This window comes from Lycium barbarum, chromosome 12 (genome assembly GCF_019175385.1).
Source record: "Lycium barbarum isolate Lr01 chromosome 12, ASM1917538v2, whole genome shotgun sequence".
Classification (NCBI taxonomy): Eukaryota; Viridiplantae; Streptophyta; class Magnoliopsida; order Solanales; family Solanaceae; genus Lycium; species Lycium barbarum.
In genome coordinates, this window is record NC_083348.1 from 94210030 (window position 1) to 94230355 (window position 20326).

Below are 20326 nucleotides of genomic sequence, written 5' to 3' on the forward strand. Positions count from 1 at the left end.
CCTTTTCCGACGTTGTAGCAGCAAAATCAATGGAGATTTCTCTGGTGAAATGTTGGAACGATAGAACGATTGAAAGGTTTGTTGTTGGAATGATGGATAGGTTTAATTGGATGTTTGGGGTTCGTTACAGACTTTCAGATTTTTATATGTTATGGGTAGGGATAGTAACGTTTTTTTCTTATTATCTTTTAGCTCAGATGGGCAAATATTAAAGACCACGCATTAGAGGGGCAAAAATTAAAGACCAGCGCATTTGAAGGGCATTCGCGCCAATTGCCCAACAGGCTCATAATCCCATCCTAATACTTCTCTTTTTCTTCTAAATTTTACACCTTCTCCAAGGTTGTTACATGATTCTTTGTGTTGAATTGACTACTCTCTCCCGATCAATGAGTGTTCACTTAAATTTTATTTTTAGTTAAAAAAGAGTATTAGTTGCCAAATAAAAAAAGAGCCTCCACTTACCACCGGACAAAAATATATAATTAAATTCAATTAATAGGTGTTGAGAAGTTGGTACTCCCATCACAGCGGTGAAGCCATGAAAGCTTTATAAAAGTTGCCCGTCAGATTCTAATATGTGTTTTAAATTTCCTTCATTTTTTCGGTTTCTTTTTGCTTAACCAGAAGAGCCATTGAGAGAGGAGTGGGAGAGCTTTGTAATGGGGAACCAGGTGAAATTTCCAGGTATAAGCGAGGGATTGCAGAAGATATTAAATGCAGATATGGACAACGTGGAGGCCAGGCGTCGTGCTAGGGAGATATTCAGCTCTCAATTGATCATATATATTATTCAAGGTATAATGTCTTGATCTTGCTTTGTCATTGTTAATATAATACTTAGAAAGAAGGAAAAAAAAAAAGAAAAGAGATAGGAGTTAGCTTCGAAGTTCGGATTTTTATTGCGTATTGCTGAAGTGTGCGACCATCTTATGTAAAAGCTTAAGCTATAAGAGCACAATTTCAACTCATATCACCGACTGCAATGTTTTCTCAAAGGGGTATGGTCTATGGTGCAAACTGCAAAGGGACTGAAGTATTTGTGTGGGATTCTAAATAGATAAAAGGGGAAAGGGTCAAAAGTACCCCTTTACTTTGGGAAAAGGGCTAAAATATACTCCATTACAAATTTGGGTCAAAAATACCTCTTCCGTCATGAAAGTTTTCAAATATACCCCCGTCTTAACGGAAATTCTCAAAATAATCCGATTTTATTTTTAAACCCGACCCAACTAAATAAAAAACTTATATGGGTTACCTGCTCTTGTGCCTAGTGGCTCCAGATGTAGGACTCAGGAACAAGTTGGTTGTATATGGGCTTTTTTATGTAATTAGGTCGGGTTTAAATGGAGGGGGTTTAAAAATGAAATCGGGTTATTTTGGGGATTTCCGTTAAGACATGGGTATATTTGAAAACTTTAATGACGGAAGGGGTATTTTTGACCCAAATTTGTAACAGAGAATATTTTTAGCCCTTTTCCCAGAGTAGAGGGGCATTTTTGACCCTTTTCCCTAAATAAAATGGTTCTTGCTCAATAGACTGCAAATAATGTTCTATCTTTACAGTGCATTTGGAATATATGGAGCTTTATGCCATGAAATGTTTTACCCTGAAAATTTATTTTTCTTGAATCATTTTCCAGTGTTTAATTGGATACTATAAAATTTGGTGATATATGGTAATTTTGCAAGGTGTAGGATCAGGTATGAGAATAGTGTTTTGACATAATTTTGAATAACAAAGGTTGATAGAGAAACCATTAGTCGAAAAAAGTGACATGCAGTAAGATTTAGGATATTTGTAAAGGAAAATAACTGGACATTTGTGGAAAGGACATTTGTCACTTGTATATTCTTGTAAAGTAAGCAATTATCTGGTTAAAATTGTTTTGTTTACGTCATCTTTGCGAAAGTACCTTCTACTATAAGCTTGTTATGTCGTCTTCGTAAATATTTTGTAAGCGTTGACAGTTAATACTTGTATACATATTTAAGTTTTAACCTTTGTCGTCTACTCTCATGGATGAACATGCCCAAACGCGCGTGATATCCGTTGTGTGGAAGTAATGCATTTCATACTGATCTTTTAGGGTATTTTAATGATTGCTTCTATCTTTGCACCAGGTGCCACGTGCTGGATTGAGGATGGAGAAGGTAATGCTTATGCTATTTTCCTTTTGGATTGAAGATGGAGGAGGTAACGCTTGTGCTCTTTTCCTTTTTTTTCTGATGTTGGAAACGTGTCGATGCCTTATTGCCTAATTTTCCTTGCTAAAACAGCCAATCTTGTGCATCATTAGCTTGTCATGTACTTTGCAGTACAACAAGTTATTGATTGGCCTTCTTCCTACTTTTCCTTTTCAAATGAAAGACGACGTTAATATCCCATTAAAAAGAGAGGAGATTGAGCTATCGTGAGAATTTTTTACTGGGCTCTGCAGTTTTAGGAAATGCTATTTGCTTCACTTCTTATTTGGTGAATTGAGATCTAGCGTTTGAATGATAGGATACCATTAGAAGAACTAAATTGGGATTTAATTTCCTTATCACATCCACTTTTAACTGTCAACCTTATATTTTGATTATAAGACAATTTCATACTCAAGGGGAGGTGAAATGCTTGGTTCATAAGATTATACGCTCCAAATGTATTACATATTATCAGTAACATAGACGCTCTTATATATCACATTCATTAAATTTATCGCAAGTGACAAAGAGGATAGTTAGAGAAAGATGACTTGGTCCCTCAAGGCTGCGACGCAGATAGACTTTTTGCTCCTTAGAAAGGATGATAAAGGCCTTTGTAAAGACTGCAAGGTCATTCCGAGTGAGAATCTTACGACCCAACATAAGCTATTGGTGATGGATTTGGAGATCAAGAGGAAGAAGAAGAAGAGGGTCGCCGATGACCGGCCGAGGATTAGGTGGGGGAGTTTGACTTTGTCTAGTGCCCAAGAATTAGGGGAGAAGTTGATGGCTTTGGGGGCGTGGGAAAGCAGGGGAGATGCGAGCAGTATGTGGGATAGGACGTTCAGTTGCATTAGAGAAGCAGCTAGAGAGGTTCTAGGAGTCTCAAGAGGTCACCGTGGTGGGCACCGAGGGGATTGGTGGTGGAATGGGGAAGTCCAAGGTAAAGTGGAAGCAAAGAAGTAGGCATATGCGAAGTTGGTAGACAACAAGGATGACGAAGAGAAGCGGACGAATATGGAAAAGTATAAGATGGCGAGAAAGGAGGCAAAGTTGGCAATGTTGGCAGCGAAAATGGCGGCGTTTGAACGCCTTTATGCAGAACTAGAGGACAGAGGCGGGGATAAGAAGTTATTCAGGCTTGCCAAGGCCAGAGAGAGGAAGGCACACGACCTGGATCAAGTGAAGTGCATCAAGGACGAGGATGGGAAAGTGTTGGTGGAGGAAGCTCTCATTAGAGGGAGATGGCAGTCGTACTTCCATAAACTCTTGAACGAAGAAGGGGGCAGAGACTTTGTGTTGGGAGATTTGGAGTACTCTGAGAGGCATCGCGATTGTGGTTATTGTAGGAGTATAAGGGTCGACGAGGTTAAGGGTGCTGTCCGTTGGATGTGCAGGGAAGAGCGACCGGACCTGACGAGATTCCTGTGGAATTTTGGAAGAGTGCAGGAAGGGAAGGCTTGGAGTGGCTGACTGGGTTGTTTAACGTCATTTTCAAGACGACGAAGATTCCCGAAAAATGGAGGTGGAGTACAATGATCCCTTTGTACAAGAACAAGGGCGACATTCAAAGTTGTAACAACTATAGAGGTATAAAGCTGCTAAGCCACACTATGAAAGTGTGGGAAAGGGTGGTAGAGATGAGGGTGAGGAGAGACGTGTCTATTTCAGAGAATCAGTTCGGATTCATGCCGGGGCGTTCTACTACTGAAGCCATTCATATTGTTAGGAGATTGGTGGAGCAGTATAGGGAGCGGAAAAGAGACTTGCACGTGATATTCATCGACCTAGAGAAAGCTTACGATAAAGTGCCAAGAGAGGTTCTGTGGAGATGCATGGAGGCTAAAGGTGTACCTGTGGCGTACATTGGAGCGATCAGGGACATGTATCATGGAGCCAAGACCAGAGTAAGGACTATAGGAGGAGACTCGGAGCACTTTCCAGTTCTGATGGGTTTGCATCAGGGATTAGCCCTTAGCCCATTTCTATTTGCCTTGATGATGGATGGATTGACGCGACAAATTCAAGGTGAGGTGCCATGATGTATGTTGTTCGCGGGTGACATAGTCTTGATAGACGAGACTCGCAGCGGAGTCAACTCTAAGCTAGAGGATTGGAGACAAACGTTAGAGTCTGAAGGATTCAAGTTGAGTAGGACCAAAACAGAGCACTTGGAGTGCAGGTTCAGTGGTGTACCTCAGGAGGCTGACGTGGAAGTGAAGCTTAGTACCCAGGATATTCAAAAGAGAGGGAGTTTCAAATATCTTAGGTCTATTTTACAAGAAAATGGGGATATTGACGATGATGTCACACATCGTATTGGTGTAGGATGGTTGAAATGGAGGCTTGCTTCCGGAGTGCTGTGTGACAAGAAAGTGCCACCAAAACTTAAGGGCAAGTTCTATAAAGTGGTGGTTAGACCGACTCTGTTGTACGGGGCAGAGTGTTGGCCAGTCAAGAACTCTCACGTGCAGAAGATGAAAGTTACGGAAATGAGAATGATGCGGTGGATGTGTGGGCACACTAGGAGAGATAGGATCAGGAATGAGGACATCAGGGACAAGGTGGAAGTGGCATCGGTGGAGGACAAGATGCGGGAAGCGAGGTTGAGATGGTTTGGGCATGTGAAGAGGAGAGACATAGATGCCCCAGTGCGGACGTGTGAGAGGTTGGCTTTGGACGGTTTTAGGAGAGGTAGAGGAAGGCCAAAGAAATATTGGGGAGAGGTGATTATGCAGGACTTGGCGTTGTTTCAGATTACCGAGGACATGACCTTAGATAGGAGGTTGTGGAGAGCTCAGATTAGGGTAGAAGGCTAGTAGGTAGTCTTGCTTTTCTGTCGCACTAGTAGGCGTAGCTTTGCTCTACTTTTTATGCCCTATGTTTCCTGCTTTTATGCGTTGGGTCTTGTCTCTCCATGCAGTTTTAGCATGACTTCTTTGCCCTTGTTTTTTTTTCTCATTTTCGCATTGCTTTGATTTGCTGTCGGTATCTGACTTTTCTCCCCTGTTTTCTTGTTTTCTTTTGAGCCGAGGGTCTTTCGGAAACAGCCTCCCTACCAAGGTGGGGGTAAGGTCTGCGAACATTTAACCCTCCCCAGACCCCACACTGTGGGATTCAACGGGGTATGTTGTTGTTGTTTGTTGCTGTTGTATTCATATCTCGAGTATGCTATTGGCATTTGGATGTTATAGCCATAATTTGATGTGATTTGCATTGTATAATTTTTCGCCATTCCATGGCACAGTCTTATGACGTTAATTCTCGAGGGCTGGAAATCTTCTCCAAAAGTTGGCTTCCAGAGACTCATCCAAAAGCAGTTGTCTTACTTTTGTCATGGTTATGGAGATACATGCACTTTTTTAGCCGAAGGTTTGTGGCTTGCAAAAACATTTGAAGTTTTACACAAGTTAATTTTTTTTATTTTTTTATTTTATTAAAAGGAAAAAATTGTAAAAACTGTCCTTACATGTAGGCATTGCAAGGAAATTAGCATCTTTTGGTTATGGAGTTGTTGCAGTGGATTACCCCATCTTTGAGCTTTCAGAAGGTCTTCATGGTTATATACCAAGTTTTGACAAGCTGGTTGACGATGTCATTGAGCATTAATCAAAAGTTTCAGGTATGAGTGAATTGGTTGATAACCTAGTTCATCATTAAGTGGATTCTTCTGAGAGGGTCAAGACACAAATAATATTAAAAATTGGATTCAAAATATCTTACATGTGAAGGTGTGACTCTTTGAGCTTAAGTTTTCATTTCCTTATTTTTCTATAGAGCATAGCTCAGCCGAAGATGTTTTAGATCTGGCTGATTAAGCGTTTCAACACGTCTTAAACCGGAGGATAGCTGTTAGCTTTTGTCTTCTGCTGCATTAGTGAAGTCTGACATTACTTTTGGAACCCTTCTGTATGTGTGAAGCACCGTCTATTATTCATATATGTAATTCTTAATGTTTACATGTCAGAAGAATTATCAAACTCTGACCGCCATAATACTTGCGGCAGAGGTGTATGAATCTAACAAGCTAATTTATATATAAAAGTTTCTGAGAGTATTAGTCAAGTGTCTCCTCTACATATATGCCAATAGACACTTCCTCAGCTCATTTTCTTAGTCCTAGTTTGACGAGGACAAACTATAAGGGTAAAGTTAAAACTGTTTAGTTGTCAAGAGAAGTCTGTCATACCTTTTAATAACTTTGAGATTCTATAATCTAAAAAAATCAGATGTAACTGGTGAAGCAGATAACTTTAAAATCAGCAAAAAGTGAAAGGGAGAAAGCTTCCATTTACAGTAAGCAGAGATTATTGGGGGGCAGTTTAATTTGGTCAGCTGAGTGACCTAAATAATGTTTGCGAGCTTGTGAAGCATAGGGTATGGTTGACCTTATTTATACCTGGCCGCTATTACCCACATAGAAGCTTTGTCATCTGTGAACTGCAGAGTGGTAGCTATTAAATAGAATATATACATGTTTCATGCCAGAAAAATCCGTGTCCTGCATAAGATAAAAACGTAAAATATATCATTGTAAAGCAATGTTGGTACTTTGACTAGAATCTAGCAAGAAAATCCTGAACCTGATGACTTGGCAGTGAACGTCATAGCATTTTCTTGCTCTTTTTGATACTCTACTGGAAACATATTGACAGCTGATATTTGGTTGCAGAAAAGCCAGAGTTCCGAAATCTACCTAGCTTCCTATCTGGGGAATCCATGGGTGGAAGCAATAGCTTTGAAGGTGCAACAGATGCAACCTAATGCTTGGAACGATGCTGTTCGTGTTGCACCTATATGCAAAGTATATTTCTGGAAATGCTTCTCAAGTCTTGCTGATGCTTCTGGTCTCTGATTCATATAGAGTGATGACCGATCTGTTATATAGACTGCAGAAAACATGGTTCACCATGGTTAGTAACAAAAATCTTAACTGGCATCGCTAAGCTTCTTCCAACACAGAAGCTAGTTCCAACACAGGATTTAGGTGAGTTGCCACTTGGCAGTCAGAGATGCAAAGCAGAGAGAAATGGTAAGTATGCATTTGTTTTCTGTGTTAAATCAAGAAATGATAGATTTTAGGAGAGCAGGAAAGTGATGGTTAGAGGCTTATAGTGTTTGTGCCATGAATGCCGCCATTACCTCTCTCATTTGCATCAAGTGATATTCAATAGCTTCTAGTAGGGATATCTTGATTTATTGGAAATAATAATGAAATACGGCCAGTGGCGGATCCAGGATGTTCACTGAGGGGGTTCGAAAAATAAAAATATAGTGCCTGAGATTTGAACTTGGAACCTCAAGGTGAATTTTGAATTCCCTAAACCATTGAACCAAACATCTACTCTTGTGTTTAAGGTATTCAACATCTTTATATGTACATAATTTTTTTTTTTTTATATATATGGTGTAATTTTTTGCCGAGGGCGTTACACCCTCTCCGGGCCCTAGATCCGCCCCTGCATACAACACCCAAGGATGTAGCCTAGTGGTCAATGAAGTGGGGCGAGAACTATGAGGTCTCAAGTTCAAATCCCAGCAGAGATAAATAAACTAGGTAACTTCTTCTCATCTATCCTAGCCTTGGCGGATAAAGTTACCTAGTACCTGTTGCTGGTGGGAGGTGGCAGGTATCTCATGGATTTAGTCGAGATGCGCGCAAGTTGGCCGGGACACAACGGTTATTCAAAAAATAATAATGACATGCACACACACAACCACTAGGTGATGTCTTCCGTCTGTCCTAGCCTTGGTAGACAGAGTTACCTAGTGCTTGTTGTTGGTGAAAGGTGGCAGCTATCCCGTGGATTTAGTCGAGGTGCGTGCAAGCTGGCTGGGGCACCACGTTTATCAAACGAATAATAATGATGATGACATGCCACACACCCCTGCTTGAACATGTATGTACTATCCCCAGTTTTCTCATATAAGATGCAATCTGTTTCTTCTGTGTGCGGATTGTTTATAATAACATCTCTTGCAAACATAAACCTCGTTTACAGACCGTCTTGGAGTTACTGAATGCCATAAAAGAGATTCAAATTTTCTTTAATTAGTGTAAAATTTCATCACCGTATTAACTGTTTAAAGGTTGATATGTGAATCTTTCGCATTTATGGAGTTGCTCCATGCAGAGTTTACCTTCCTGTGTTTCTATTTTAATGAGTTTCCAATGATTTCTTGATATTAAAACCCTTTTTTTTTTTGTTTGTTTGTTTGTTTTTGACCTTGTAATTCATTCTTGCTGGTGTATCATCTTTTGCTCTTATAGTTTAGGAAACACTTGTACTCATTTACCTTGACATATAGCGCCGCCAACTATCTATAACTGTGATGAACTTGCAGAACTTTCTTTCTTCAAAAGAACAATACTTCGGATGGGTGATAAAAGCAAGAGTGTACTCGCGGGAACATTAACTTATGCTAATCCTTCCCAAAAAAGGATGTCAAATGCCTCATATAAACTCCATTTCGTGTGCTTTATCTTGTGATGCTATCCTCGCTTAGTTTTTTCCTGCTTTACTGGGACCGTAGCAAAAGAAAACCAGATATTAGTTATATCAAATTTTGTCTCCGGGAGGTTAGTTTTCTGAAATTACCTGAATCTCTTTACAAAAGTTGACCCTAGACCCAAAAAAATCTTCCCGCTATCACTTCTGAGGACTGACTAATGTAGGAAAGCGATAACTTCGCTAGAATTTGATTCTTTCCCGAAAAGACTTCCCCTAAAGCAATTCTTTTGCCTTGCTGACTTAAACTTTAAAGGAGTGCTATGGGATGTGTTATCCAACAGAAAAATACCTAACAATGGGAAAGACACATTTCATAGAATGGTTCTGCAATCACTAATATTTAATGGAAGGGACTAGGAGGTTTCAAATGAAGGGAAGCACCACGTGATTAGCTTTGACACTAAAACACAACGCAAAAGATCTATATAGGCTATGCTATACCAACTAGTTGGATTTTAGTTGTCTGCGTAAGCATTAGTTTAAGATTTAGAGAAGCCTTGAATTTGTTTTAAAATTTTGACTCTCAAAATCCAAACAGTGCCGCCTTCTGGGTTGAGCTCGTCGCACGGGGCTTGTCTAGTGTGGGTTATATCTTCTGTGTGGTTTGCGGGCTATTACATAGGAGCAGGGTTTACCCCCGTGTGCACCCGAGGGGTAGCGGCTGCGGGTTCTCTTGTCATAAAAAAAAAAATCCAAACGGTTCCACATAAATTGGGACAAACGGACTATATAATTCACTGGCAGTGTAATATTTTTATGTTATGTGATCATATTTACTTATTGTAACAGGTAATCCGTCCTACATTTTTTCAAAATTATGAATCTCACATTTTATTGAAGATTACCTATAGATATCTTAAGAACGATATGATGGTATAAAATAAAAATATTTACACTATTCGATCCATGGAAGCATCCACTAATGCTTGTATTAGGGTAGATTGTCTACATTACACCCCTTGGGGTGCGGCCTTTCTCCGGACCTGATAATGCGGGATGCCATTTCTTTTTTGCTGGTGTATGTAAGTTAACTAAACATCCATTTTACATGACATAATTTTTCCAAGTTCTGAATCTCATCTTCTCTATCCATGCCTTACTTTACGTTGCCCCTCATTTTCTTATACTAGCTTTTCATTAGTCCAGTTTCAGGAGAAACAGAAACTCAGAAAGCTTATTGGTTTTCATTAATTAATCTTATTGTCAAATTTGGGAGGAAGTAACGACACCTAGACAAAATTGTCTAAATTTCATGCAAAATCAAACACCTGCTATTCTGGCGAAATTGTACAAACTTAAGACACTCCCTTTTTTATTTACTTGATAGTACAACATACACTTACATGTAACTGAACTTCATGCATATATATAAACTTACATAGACTTTTATTACATGACGCAAAAAGAAAAACAGCTTAGACAGAAATAAAATAAAACACACAACAGTCTGCTCTTAGTAGCAGTTTCATTTCAAAAGGGGGAAATTTATGATCATTAAGTATCATTTATAATAAAAGCGCAGGTACTCTTCATAACTATATGGGGACCAAAGCCACTCCATTATCTGATAATCCCTATTGTTATTATCACCTGAAACTGGTTGTCCCTCCACAAGGTTCTCTTCTGGAGGTGGTATCTCCATCCAGTTCTCCAATTCCAAAAGTTGTTCAGTTGTGGGCTCTGGACAAATAAATCCCGGCTTCTCATTATTCAGTTCCAGTTCTTCTTCAGGAAAAAAGTCAGAAAACATAGCATCAAAATACACGCTAGTTTTCTTAAAATTGAAGTCATCTTCGCCTAGTTGTATTATCAGCCCCAGTTCCTCGTAATCCTTCACATCTAACGGAATTTCGTCAAACTCTCCAACATTTTTTGACCTTTTGACTTCCTCGTCATTTTTCACCGCTACTTTCACCCCATCACCCTCGTTAAGAGACCCCATGACGGAAAAATAAAATGGACAAGAAAACAAAAAAAGATCAAAAGAAGAAGAAGTGTTTTTTTTTTTTGTGCTTCGATAGAGTGAGGAGAGAGTGAATATATAGTGAGGAGAGCAACGTTATCGTTTTTGGATTATATGCCTGCATGCATGAGTCATCGCATAATCACACAAGCAATTAATGTGGTGTTTGTTTTTTCTCATACAAATTAAAAAGGGAGATTAAAGAGAGGTAATCTTGAGTTTTTTCACTGATATTAATCTGATTACATGTATTAATAAGTGGTTGGTAGTTTAGATTTATAGCAGAATTAATAATTTGAAAGAACACAGTAATTGAACTGGAACAAAGAGGCAGCTCCCTAACTACCTCTTGTCCGTTACAAGAATCAAGTATTATGCATTAAATTTAATGAAGGGTTGTCTAAAATTTACTACTAAAAAGTAAAGGTAGTTCAGATAAGATTAGTTGAGTGTGACTTCTATGATAATGCATAAACATTCAAGATAACTACAGTATAATTAATGTGGGATTAGCTAGTAACCTGATAAATAAGATAAAATACATCTGTTATGATGGATTGAAATAAATACTAATTATAGTATCACTCAGAGTGTGGCCTTGTGCTTAATGAAGTGGACTGAACAATGACGTCTAAGGTTCATTTTCCAATGGAAGCAATGGACTACTCCCTTTGTACCAAAATATTTGCCACGTTTCGCTTCTTAAGAGTCACAGTACGTGAAATCTGACTAACATTTTAAGATGTAATTTTCACCATATTGATTTGAGAAAAATTGCAACATATGGTACTTTTCGTATAGTTTTTGAATATCTAAATTTTAATTGCAAAATATTAAATTTATGTAATCTAATTTAGCTACAAGAATTAGTCGAATTGACTCTCAAAAGTGAAATGTGACAACTGTTTTGGGACGGAGGGAGTAGGTTATTTCTTTTCGTTTGTCCTAAGTTTTTGTGGACAGAGTTACCCGGTACCTACGCTAGTGAGAGGTAGCAGATGCCCCGTAGATTAGTCAAGGTGTGAACAAGCTAACCCAAACATCTGTATTATAATATCAGCATATATAAGTTAAATCCTAAATATATTGGGTTTAAATTGTTAGATGTTAGAAGAAGAAAAATAATTCATTTTTATATTTATGGTCTTATACCGGAAAGGAGGATAGCCCATAGCATTTAAACCTGTAACCCCAACCGGAGAAAAGGTAGAAGTCTCCAAAAAAACACCGACCAATTTTTTGTCACCTGTATGAATTTTGTAATGTGTAAACTTGCTTCTATTTCTTTTTGGTGTTTTGCTAGTTTTAGAACTCAGGTTATGCATGTATTACACATGTTCAGTAGGTTCTAGAATGCTAAGTATGTGTCAGTTTTATTCAGAACTTTCCAAGAAATAACAGTTCAGTTTGGTGGTTCTGTAGTTAGCATGGCGTAAGTCTTTTTGATTTTTCTTCACTGAAATACAAGGAGATAATCAAGATAGGGTGGCGGTGTTAATGCCAGTTATGTATGTGTTGTTTACTTGATCCATTGTTTTGTGTTGTAGAAATTAAAGTTGCAAGCGAGGTTGTCGGAACCTTCAGCAACACAACTTAGATGAGTTTTTTTTTTTTTTTTTTTGTAAATGAAACACAAAACTAAACTCAAGGAAAGTTTATGAAAGCAATTTCATTCAAGGAACGAAGGTTGGTCAATAAGCATCTCCTTGAGTGTGGAAAAGCATTAGAAATCCTAATATTTGGCCTGAGCCATTTCTTTTTCTGTTCCCGTCCCCCGGCATTAGCGCTTCGCTTTTGATTTTCCGAAAAAATTAACTTACGTCTCCCTTTTTCATTGATTTTCGGGGGGACGAGAAACTTATATGCTTGGTGGGTAAAATGAAAACTAAAACATCCACATACAAAAAGGAAACATATTCCACGCTGTACAATATTATTACATATTTTCAAATTCTCAAAATTTGTGAAGAACCACTCGAGCGCATTTATGGAAGGCAATAAACAAAATTGATGAACTATCGACCCCCTTACACAAAAAATTGTTTAAGATAGAGATACTTGCTTAATAAATATACAAGAAAATTGAAAACTTTACTCTATTGCTAGTTAATGTCCAAAATTTGCATCTTCCCTTTTTCTTTTCTAGTAAAAAATTCTTCTTTATTGAACATCTTTATAGTCAAATTTCCATATTGAATGTTCAAAATGTAGCAACCAGACTAGAGTTTTGGCAATCAAAGCCTTCAACTCTAGCTGGTGCTTTAGTTTGCCCAAGTATATGTGTTGCCCTTGCAGATGACCTTCCTTTACAACTTGATGATGGAGAAGGTGAAGCTGATGTCGATGGACTTGATGATGATAAACAGGTTAATTGCTTTCCATAATTTGCAAAGTACACATCATGAATCAATGGATTCATCGCTTGGCTAGGCGGTGACCCATTAAAAAAAGGAGGGGATGATGACAAGAGGGATGCTGATCGCATTATTATACCATCCTGTTAAACCACATATAGAAACATAGATGATCAATTTCAGCAAGAGGATTTTATATTAGAGCTTAAGTTAATACACTAACAGTGTAAAAGAAATTTAAACCATCAGTGTAATTCATTACACCGTCATTGAATATAAGTTAAATCTCTTTATACTTGCGTTATGTAACAGAAGCAACATTTGAAGCAGTGGTCCGGGAAAAAAAAACCAGCGGGATAAGTGTACTAGTGTAGATTGTAGAAAGGACAGAAAAGGTAAATGGGACAGTAAGGAAACAGATGATGTTATTGAGGATACAAGGGGTACTTCAAAACAACTCCTATATTTCGATTTACTTATGATTTACCCGGATTTACACCACTCCACGATGTATAGATGTTTACCCTAGATCCGAGCATTACTTCGAGACAGTGCAAACTGATCAGCTTAGACTGAAAGTTTTATACCCTGACCCTTATTTAAGAAAAAGGATTTATGCACTAATGGTTAAACTACACTGATCATTTAAAAGAAAAAATGACACCGTGAGTGTTTATAACTTATATGCATTAACTTAAGCATCAAAGCTAGTTTGCAGAAACCACGGTATGCAGTTTGCAGCACTTCACTGATATACTAGAGACTAGATTCATGACCTTAGCTCATAATCCGTACATATATATGCCACTCAAAGTTAAATAGAAGCTTTGTTGTTGAGATTTCTGATGTTTTATACTGTTCTCGCACGTGTAAGATTGCATCTAGCTTGAAATCAACAACCTTTGGCAGATGAAAATGTTGATTTCCACATTGACAATTACTTATAACTGCAACTATATCCCTCATATAACGTAGCAGAGAGGTTCCAAATCTTACCAAAACTCTCATTTCATCTACATTTCCCCTCCCACATGGAAATGGCTAATCCAAATTTTATACCACAAGGTATACATTCAAACCCTGAAAATCTCGGTGAACTTATCATTGGCGCAATAATATGAAAATCTTTCCTTTTTGGGAGGCAATAAGTATGTGTGATCATCCCTATTAATGACTGGAGATGAAGGCAACAAACAAAGAGTTTTAAAATGCAATTTGCTGAGGCCAGAAATAAAGAATCACACCCCTCTGAAATTTTCTCGTCAAAGCTGTATATTCCCATCCCAATACTTCTCTTTTTCTTCTAAATTTTACACCTTCTACAAGTTTGTCACATCATAGCCGTGAAGCCATGAAAGCTTTATAAAAGTCACCCATCAGATTCTAATATGTGTATTAAATTTCCTTCATCTTTTCAGTTTCTTTTTGCCTAGAGGATTTTTTTTTTTTTTTGGAACCAGAAGGGCCATTTGAGAGACGAGTGAGAGAGCTTTGTAATGGGGAATCAGGCGAAGTTTCCATGAATAAGTGAGGAATTGCAGAAGATATTAGATGCAGATATGGAAAATGTGGAGGCCAGGCGTCGTGCTAGGGAGGCTTTTAAAGATATTCAGCTCTCAATTGATCATATCTTATTCAAGGTATAATGTCTTGATCTTGCTTTGTCATTGTTAATATAATACTTAGAAAAAAAAGATAGACTTTTAGCATCGAAGTTTGGATTTTTGTTGCATATTCTTGAAGTGTGCAACTATCTCGTCTAAAATCTTAAGCTATGAGACACACTTTTATTTACGTAATTATATTCTCAACACATATAACCGACTGCAATATTTTCTCAATGGGGTATGGTCTATGGTGCAAACTGCAAAGGGACTGAAGTATTTGTGTGGGATACTAAATAAATAAAATGGTTCTTGTTCAATAGACTGCAAATTTGTGTAATGTTCTACCTTTAAGGTGCATTTGGTATGGAGTTTTATGCCATGAAATGTTTTACCCTGAAAATTTTCATTTTCTTGAATCATTTTCCAGTGTAGGATAAGGTATGAGCATAGTGTTTTGACATAATTTTGATTATTAAAGATTGATAAATAAAAACCAATTATGGAAGTAAGTGACAGTGTGAATGGAGTAAGAATTGAGTTAAAAGCTTATATGATCACTCAACTTTGGGTAATTGGCCACCAGTCACTGAACTTTTTTTTTTTTTTGTCTTCCAAAAGTCACTCAACTTTGGGTAAGTGGCCTCTGTAGTCACTCAACTTTGTTTTGTCTCCCAAAAGTCACCTACTTTGGGTAATTGGCCTCCATAGTCACTCAACTTTGAGTAATTGTCCTCGATAGTCATTTTTAACCGGTAATATAATTTCCGGTACATATTTAATGACGTGGCAGTTATAAATTTTTTATAAGAAAATCTTTAAAAAATAAATCTAATAATTAAATTTATTTATTTAGGATTCAATTCATCCATATAATATTATAGTTTAGGATATTATTCATCATTAATACATAAAAATAATGAACTTAGAAAATATATCTCAAGTAATACTGCAATGCATAAATAATACAACAACAACAACAACCCAGTGAAATCTCACAACGTGGGGTCTGGGGAGGATAGAGTGTACGCAGACCTTACTCCTACCAAGGTAGGACGGCTGTTTCCGAAAGACCCCCGGCTCAATAAAAAAGGCATAAAAAGAGGTCAGATAAGGCTAAGAGATTCAAAGCGATATGGAAATGAAATAACGCAAGCGACACAGATAACATAAGATAATCAAAGCACAGGAAATAACAGATAATAGCATAAATCAAAGAACAAGAAATTATACATCGATAATGCGACTACTAATAAGACAGGATAATGAGACTATCTACTAGCCTTCTACCCTAATCTGAGTCCTCCAAACCCTCCTATCTAAGGTCATGTCCTCGGTAAGCTGTAACTGTGTAATGTCGTGTCTAATTACCTCTCCCCAATACTTCTTCGGCCTACCCCTACCTCGTCTGAAACCATCCATGGTCAACCTCTCACACCTCCACACTGGGGCATCTGTGTCTCTCCTCTTCACATGCCCAAACCATCTCAATCTCGCTTCTCGCATCTTGTCTTCCACCGAGGCCACTCCCACCTTGTCCCGAATATCCTCATTCCTAATCCTGTCACTCCTGGTGTGGCCACACATCCATCTCAACATTCTCATCTCGGCAACTTTCATCTTTTGAACGTGAGAGATCTTAACTGGCCAACACTCCGCCCCATACAACATAGTCGGTTTAACCACCACTTTGTAGAACTTGCCCTTAAGTTGTGGTGGCACCTTCTTGTCACATAGCACTCCGGAAGCAAGCCTCCATTTCATCCACCCTGCCCCAATACGATGTGTGACATCATCGTCAATCTCCCCGCTGCCTTGCATAATAGACCCAAGATACTTGAAACTACTTTTCTTCTGGAAGGCTTAAATAATAATAAAAAAATTATTATAAGGAGAAAAGCCTAACTATTTAGGCTAATTACCCAAAGTTGAGTGATCATATAAGCTTTTAACTCAGTAAGAATTAGGATATATGTAAAGGAAAATTACTTCTACCAATAAGTGAGTGAAGTCATTTCCGCTCTTGGTGGAAGTGGAGAAAATATTTTCCAGAATTTAAGATAAACTAAACAATAAGGAAAGATTTTGAAGGGACATGCTTTCAGACATACTGAACAAACCACCTCATATAATCCACAGGCAGATTTAACAATAAAGCCATTGGAGTGGTAATAACAGTATCCATATCTTTCGTGGATTTGCTTATTTGGCGGGGAGTTATCGCTAGTAGATCTTCTCGATGGAAGAGATTCTAGAAGTTCTCTATCAAGTGTGAATTCACTTTGGACCACTGTTAGCAGTTCAAGGGCATTTCAAGAGATCATTCCCTTTTCTGTCGATTAGTTGTCACACTACATTAATGTCACACTTTCCCTAAATCTAGGCAGAAACTTATTTGCCGCTTTAAAAAACTGAAAAAACAGTTAACAAAATTGGCTTTTTGCATATTACATCAGATTGGGTAGCTATTAATTCTGCTCGTCAATCATCATTCGATTCCGGAAAAGGTGAAAGGACATTTGTCACTTGTACATTCTCATAAAGTAAGCATTTATCCGGGTAAAATTATTTTATGTACGTCATTTTTGCGAATGTACCTTCTACTGTAAGCTTGTTATGTCTTCTTCGTAAAGATTGTTATAATTTTTGGAAGCGTTGACAGTTGAGACATGTATACGTATTTTACCTTTGTCGTCTACTGTAATGGAGGAATGTGCCCAAACGGTTGTGATATCCTTTGTGGAAGTAACACGTTACTTGCTCATCTTCTATGTTCTTTTAATGATTGCTTCTTCCATCTTTGTACGTCATCTTTGCGAATGTACCTTCTACTTTAAGTGAGTTATGTCGTCTTCGTAAAGATTGTTATAGCTTTGGCAGAATTGACGGTTGAGACTTGTATATATATTTTACCTTTGTCGTTGTGCCCAAACGAGCAGGATATCCTACGTGGAAGTAACGTGTTCGTACTGTTTTTTATGTTCTTTCAACGATTGCGTCTTCTATCTTTGCACCAGGTGCCACATGCTGGATTGAAGATGGAGCAGGTAAAGCGTATGCTTTTATTTCCTTTTCTCTAATGTTGTTGGAGACGTGTCTGATGTCTTATTGCATAATGTTCCTCGCTAAAGCAGCCCATCTTGTGCATCATTAGCTTGTCGCGTACCTTGTAGTGCAGCCAGTCATAGATTGGCCTTCTTTCTAGTTTTCCTTTTCAAATGAGATATGATTTTGAAAGCTCATAAAAATAAATAAATAGAAACAAAACCAGTTGGGGCTCTGCAGTTTAAGTAAATGGTATTTGCTTCACTTCTTATTTGGTGAACTGAGATTTAGCATAGGAATGATAGGATTCCATCAGAAGAATTAAATAATTAAATTGGGATTTACTTCAACAAAAAAAAAAAGAATTAAATTGGGATGTAGTTTCCTTATTTAACTGTCAACCTTTATTTTGATTATGAGAAATTTTCGTCCTCATATTGGGAGGTGAAATGCTTGGTTGATTATAAGCTCCAAAATTTATTACATATTATCTGTAATATAAACATTCCTCATAAATCATATTCATTAAATTTCTTGCAAGTGACAAAGGGGATAGTTTGAGAAAGATGACTTGGTCCATCAAGGATGCTTTGAGTATTAGTGCTTTGGCCTTGCTCGTACTAAGGCAAAACGAGAAGAGTCTATTTTAGCGTTAAAATTATTGACATTTGGATGTTATAGCCATAATATTGATGTGATTCACATTGTAATTATTGACATTCCATTGCAGTCTTGTGAGGTTAATTCTCGAGGGCTGGAAGGCTTCTCCTATAGTTGGCTTCCGGAGACACGTCCAAAAGCTGTTGTCTATTTTTGTCATGGTTATGGGGATACATGCACATTTTTAGCTGAAGGGTTGTGCCTTGCAAAAGCATTTGAAGTCTCAGACAAGCTAATCCTTTCTTTCTTCAAAACAAAACCAATTGTAAAAACTGTCCTTATATGTAGGCGTTGCAAGGAAATTAGCATATTTCGGTTATGCAGTAGTTGTGATGGATTACCCTGGATTTTGGTCTTTCAGAAGGTCTTCATGGTTATATACCAAGTTTTGACAAGCTGGCAGATGATGTCATTGAGCATTACTCGAAACTTAAAGGCATGACTCTCAATTGGATAATCAACTTCATCATCTTCATGGTTAAATGATTCTTCGGAGTCAAGGCACAAATAATATGTAGAAATTGGATTCAAAATATCTCACATGTGAAGGTGTGACCCATGTGAGCTTAAGTTTTCATTTCCTTTCTTTCTATGGAGCAGATAGCGCAGCTGAATATGTTTTAGATCTGGCTGATAAAAGGCTTAGGCCATGTCTTAAACTAGAGGATAGCTATTACTATTCTTCTGAATTTGTAAAGTCTGATGTTACTTTTGGAATTGTTCTGTACATGTGAAGACCATCTTAGTATTGTTCATTTATGAAACTCTTAATGTTTACAAATCAAAAGAAGTATCAAATTCTTATGAACCTAGTACTTGGGGTTGAGCTGTATGAAAATAACAAGCGAATCTATATACAGAAATTTCTGAAAATAGTAGTAGTCTCCTCTTCATATATGCCAATCAGACACTCCCTCAGCTCATTTCTTAGTCTAAGTTTGATGGGAACAAAGTATGAAGGTAAATATTGTCAAGAGAAGTTTGTCCAGAATTGGATATGAAAGGTACCTTTTAATAAGTGTTAGATTTTATAAGAATCTAAATAAATCTAATGTAACTTTTGAAGCAGATAACGTTAAATCAGCAAAAAGTGAGGGGAGAAAGTTACCAATTATAGCAAGCAGATATTATTGGGGTCAACCTAAAGGTGAAGTAAGATAATCTTACTTTTGGGATGGAAATTTGTTTGAATGGTAAAATGAGGGCCAATTAATGTTGGTCATCTGAGTGACCTAAATAATGTCCGTGAGCTTGTGAAGCGTAGGGTATGATTGAATTAATTCGAACTTGGCCACTATTTCCCTCGAAGAATCTCAGTCATCTCTAGGCTGCAGAGTGCTAGATAGTAAACAGAATATATATATAACATGTTTCATGTTAAAAAAATCTGTGTCCTGCATTAGATAAAAAATGTGAAATATTATCTATGTAAACTAGTTCTCTGTGGAAATGTTAGTTTTTGACTAGCATCAATCAAGAAAGGCCCGAACATAATGACTTGGCATAGAATGTCATATTATTTTCTTATTCTTCTCGACACTCTACTGGAGAAAGAGTTGACAGTTAAACAGTTGGTTGTAGAAAAGCCAGAGTTCCGCAATCTACCAAGCTTCCTATTTGGGGAATCTTTGAAGGTGCACCAGAAGCAATCTAATGCTTGGAACGGTGCTGTTCTTGTGGCACCTATGTGTAAAGTATACCTCTGGAAATGCTTCTCAATCCTTACTCATGCCTCTGATTCATATGGAGTACTGACTGGTTTGTCATATAGATTGCAGCTAACATGGTTCCCCCATCGTTAGTAACACAAATTTTAATTGGCGTCGCAAAGTTTCTTCCAACACAGAAGCTAGTTCCAACACATGATTTTGGAGAGTTGGAGATGTCACGTCCTGTCGAATCACCTCCCCCAGTTCTTCCTAGTCTACCCTACCTCTCATAAAACTTGCCATAGCCAAACTCTCACACCTCCTAATTGGTGCCTCCGCACACCTCATC

General features: G+C 37.8%; 1 protein-coding gene and 1 pseudogene across 1 annotated transcript; both read left to right on the top strand.

The window, feature by feature from the left end:
* Positions 1 to 291: 291 nt before the first annotated feature.
* On the top strand, positions 292 to 19136 carry LOC132623586 (caffeoylshikimate esterase-like; annotated as a pseudogene).
* LOC132624667 (uncharacterized) lies at positions 14579 to 19062 on the top strand. Its single transcript, XM_060339410.1, has 5 exons — positions 14579 to 14659; positions 17641 to 17670; positions 18399 to 18612; positions 18693 to 18764; positions 18929 to 19062. The coding sequence occupies exons 1-5, from the start codon at positions 14579 to 14581 to the stop codon at positions 19060 to 19062; spliced, it is 531 nt and encodes a 176-aa protein (XP_060195393.1).
* Positions 19137 to 20326: the final 1190 nt, after the last annotated feature.

What these genes read in the sequence shown, in the direction of transcription:
- LOC132624667 (XM_060339410.1), top strand. Translation starts at nt 14,579, where the DNA reads ATGGAAAATGTGGAGGCCAGGCGTCGTGCTAGGGAGGCTTTTAAAGAT. An exon ending in TTGATCATATCTTATTCAAG is followed by an intron (nt 14,660 to 17,640) that starts GTATAATGTCTT and finishes TCTTTGCACCAG; the next exon opens with GTGCCACATGCTGGATTGAA. An exon ending in GCATTACTCGAAACTTAAAG is followed by an intron (nt 18,765 to 18,928) that starts GCATGACTCTCA and finishes TCTATGGAGCAG; the next exon opens with ATAGCGCAGCTGAATATGTT.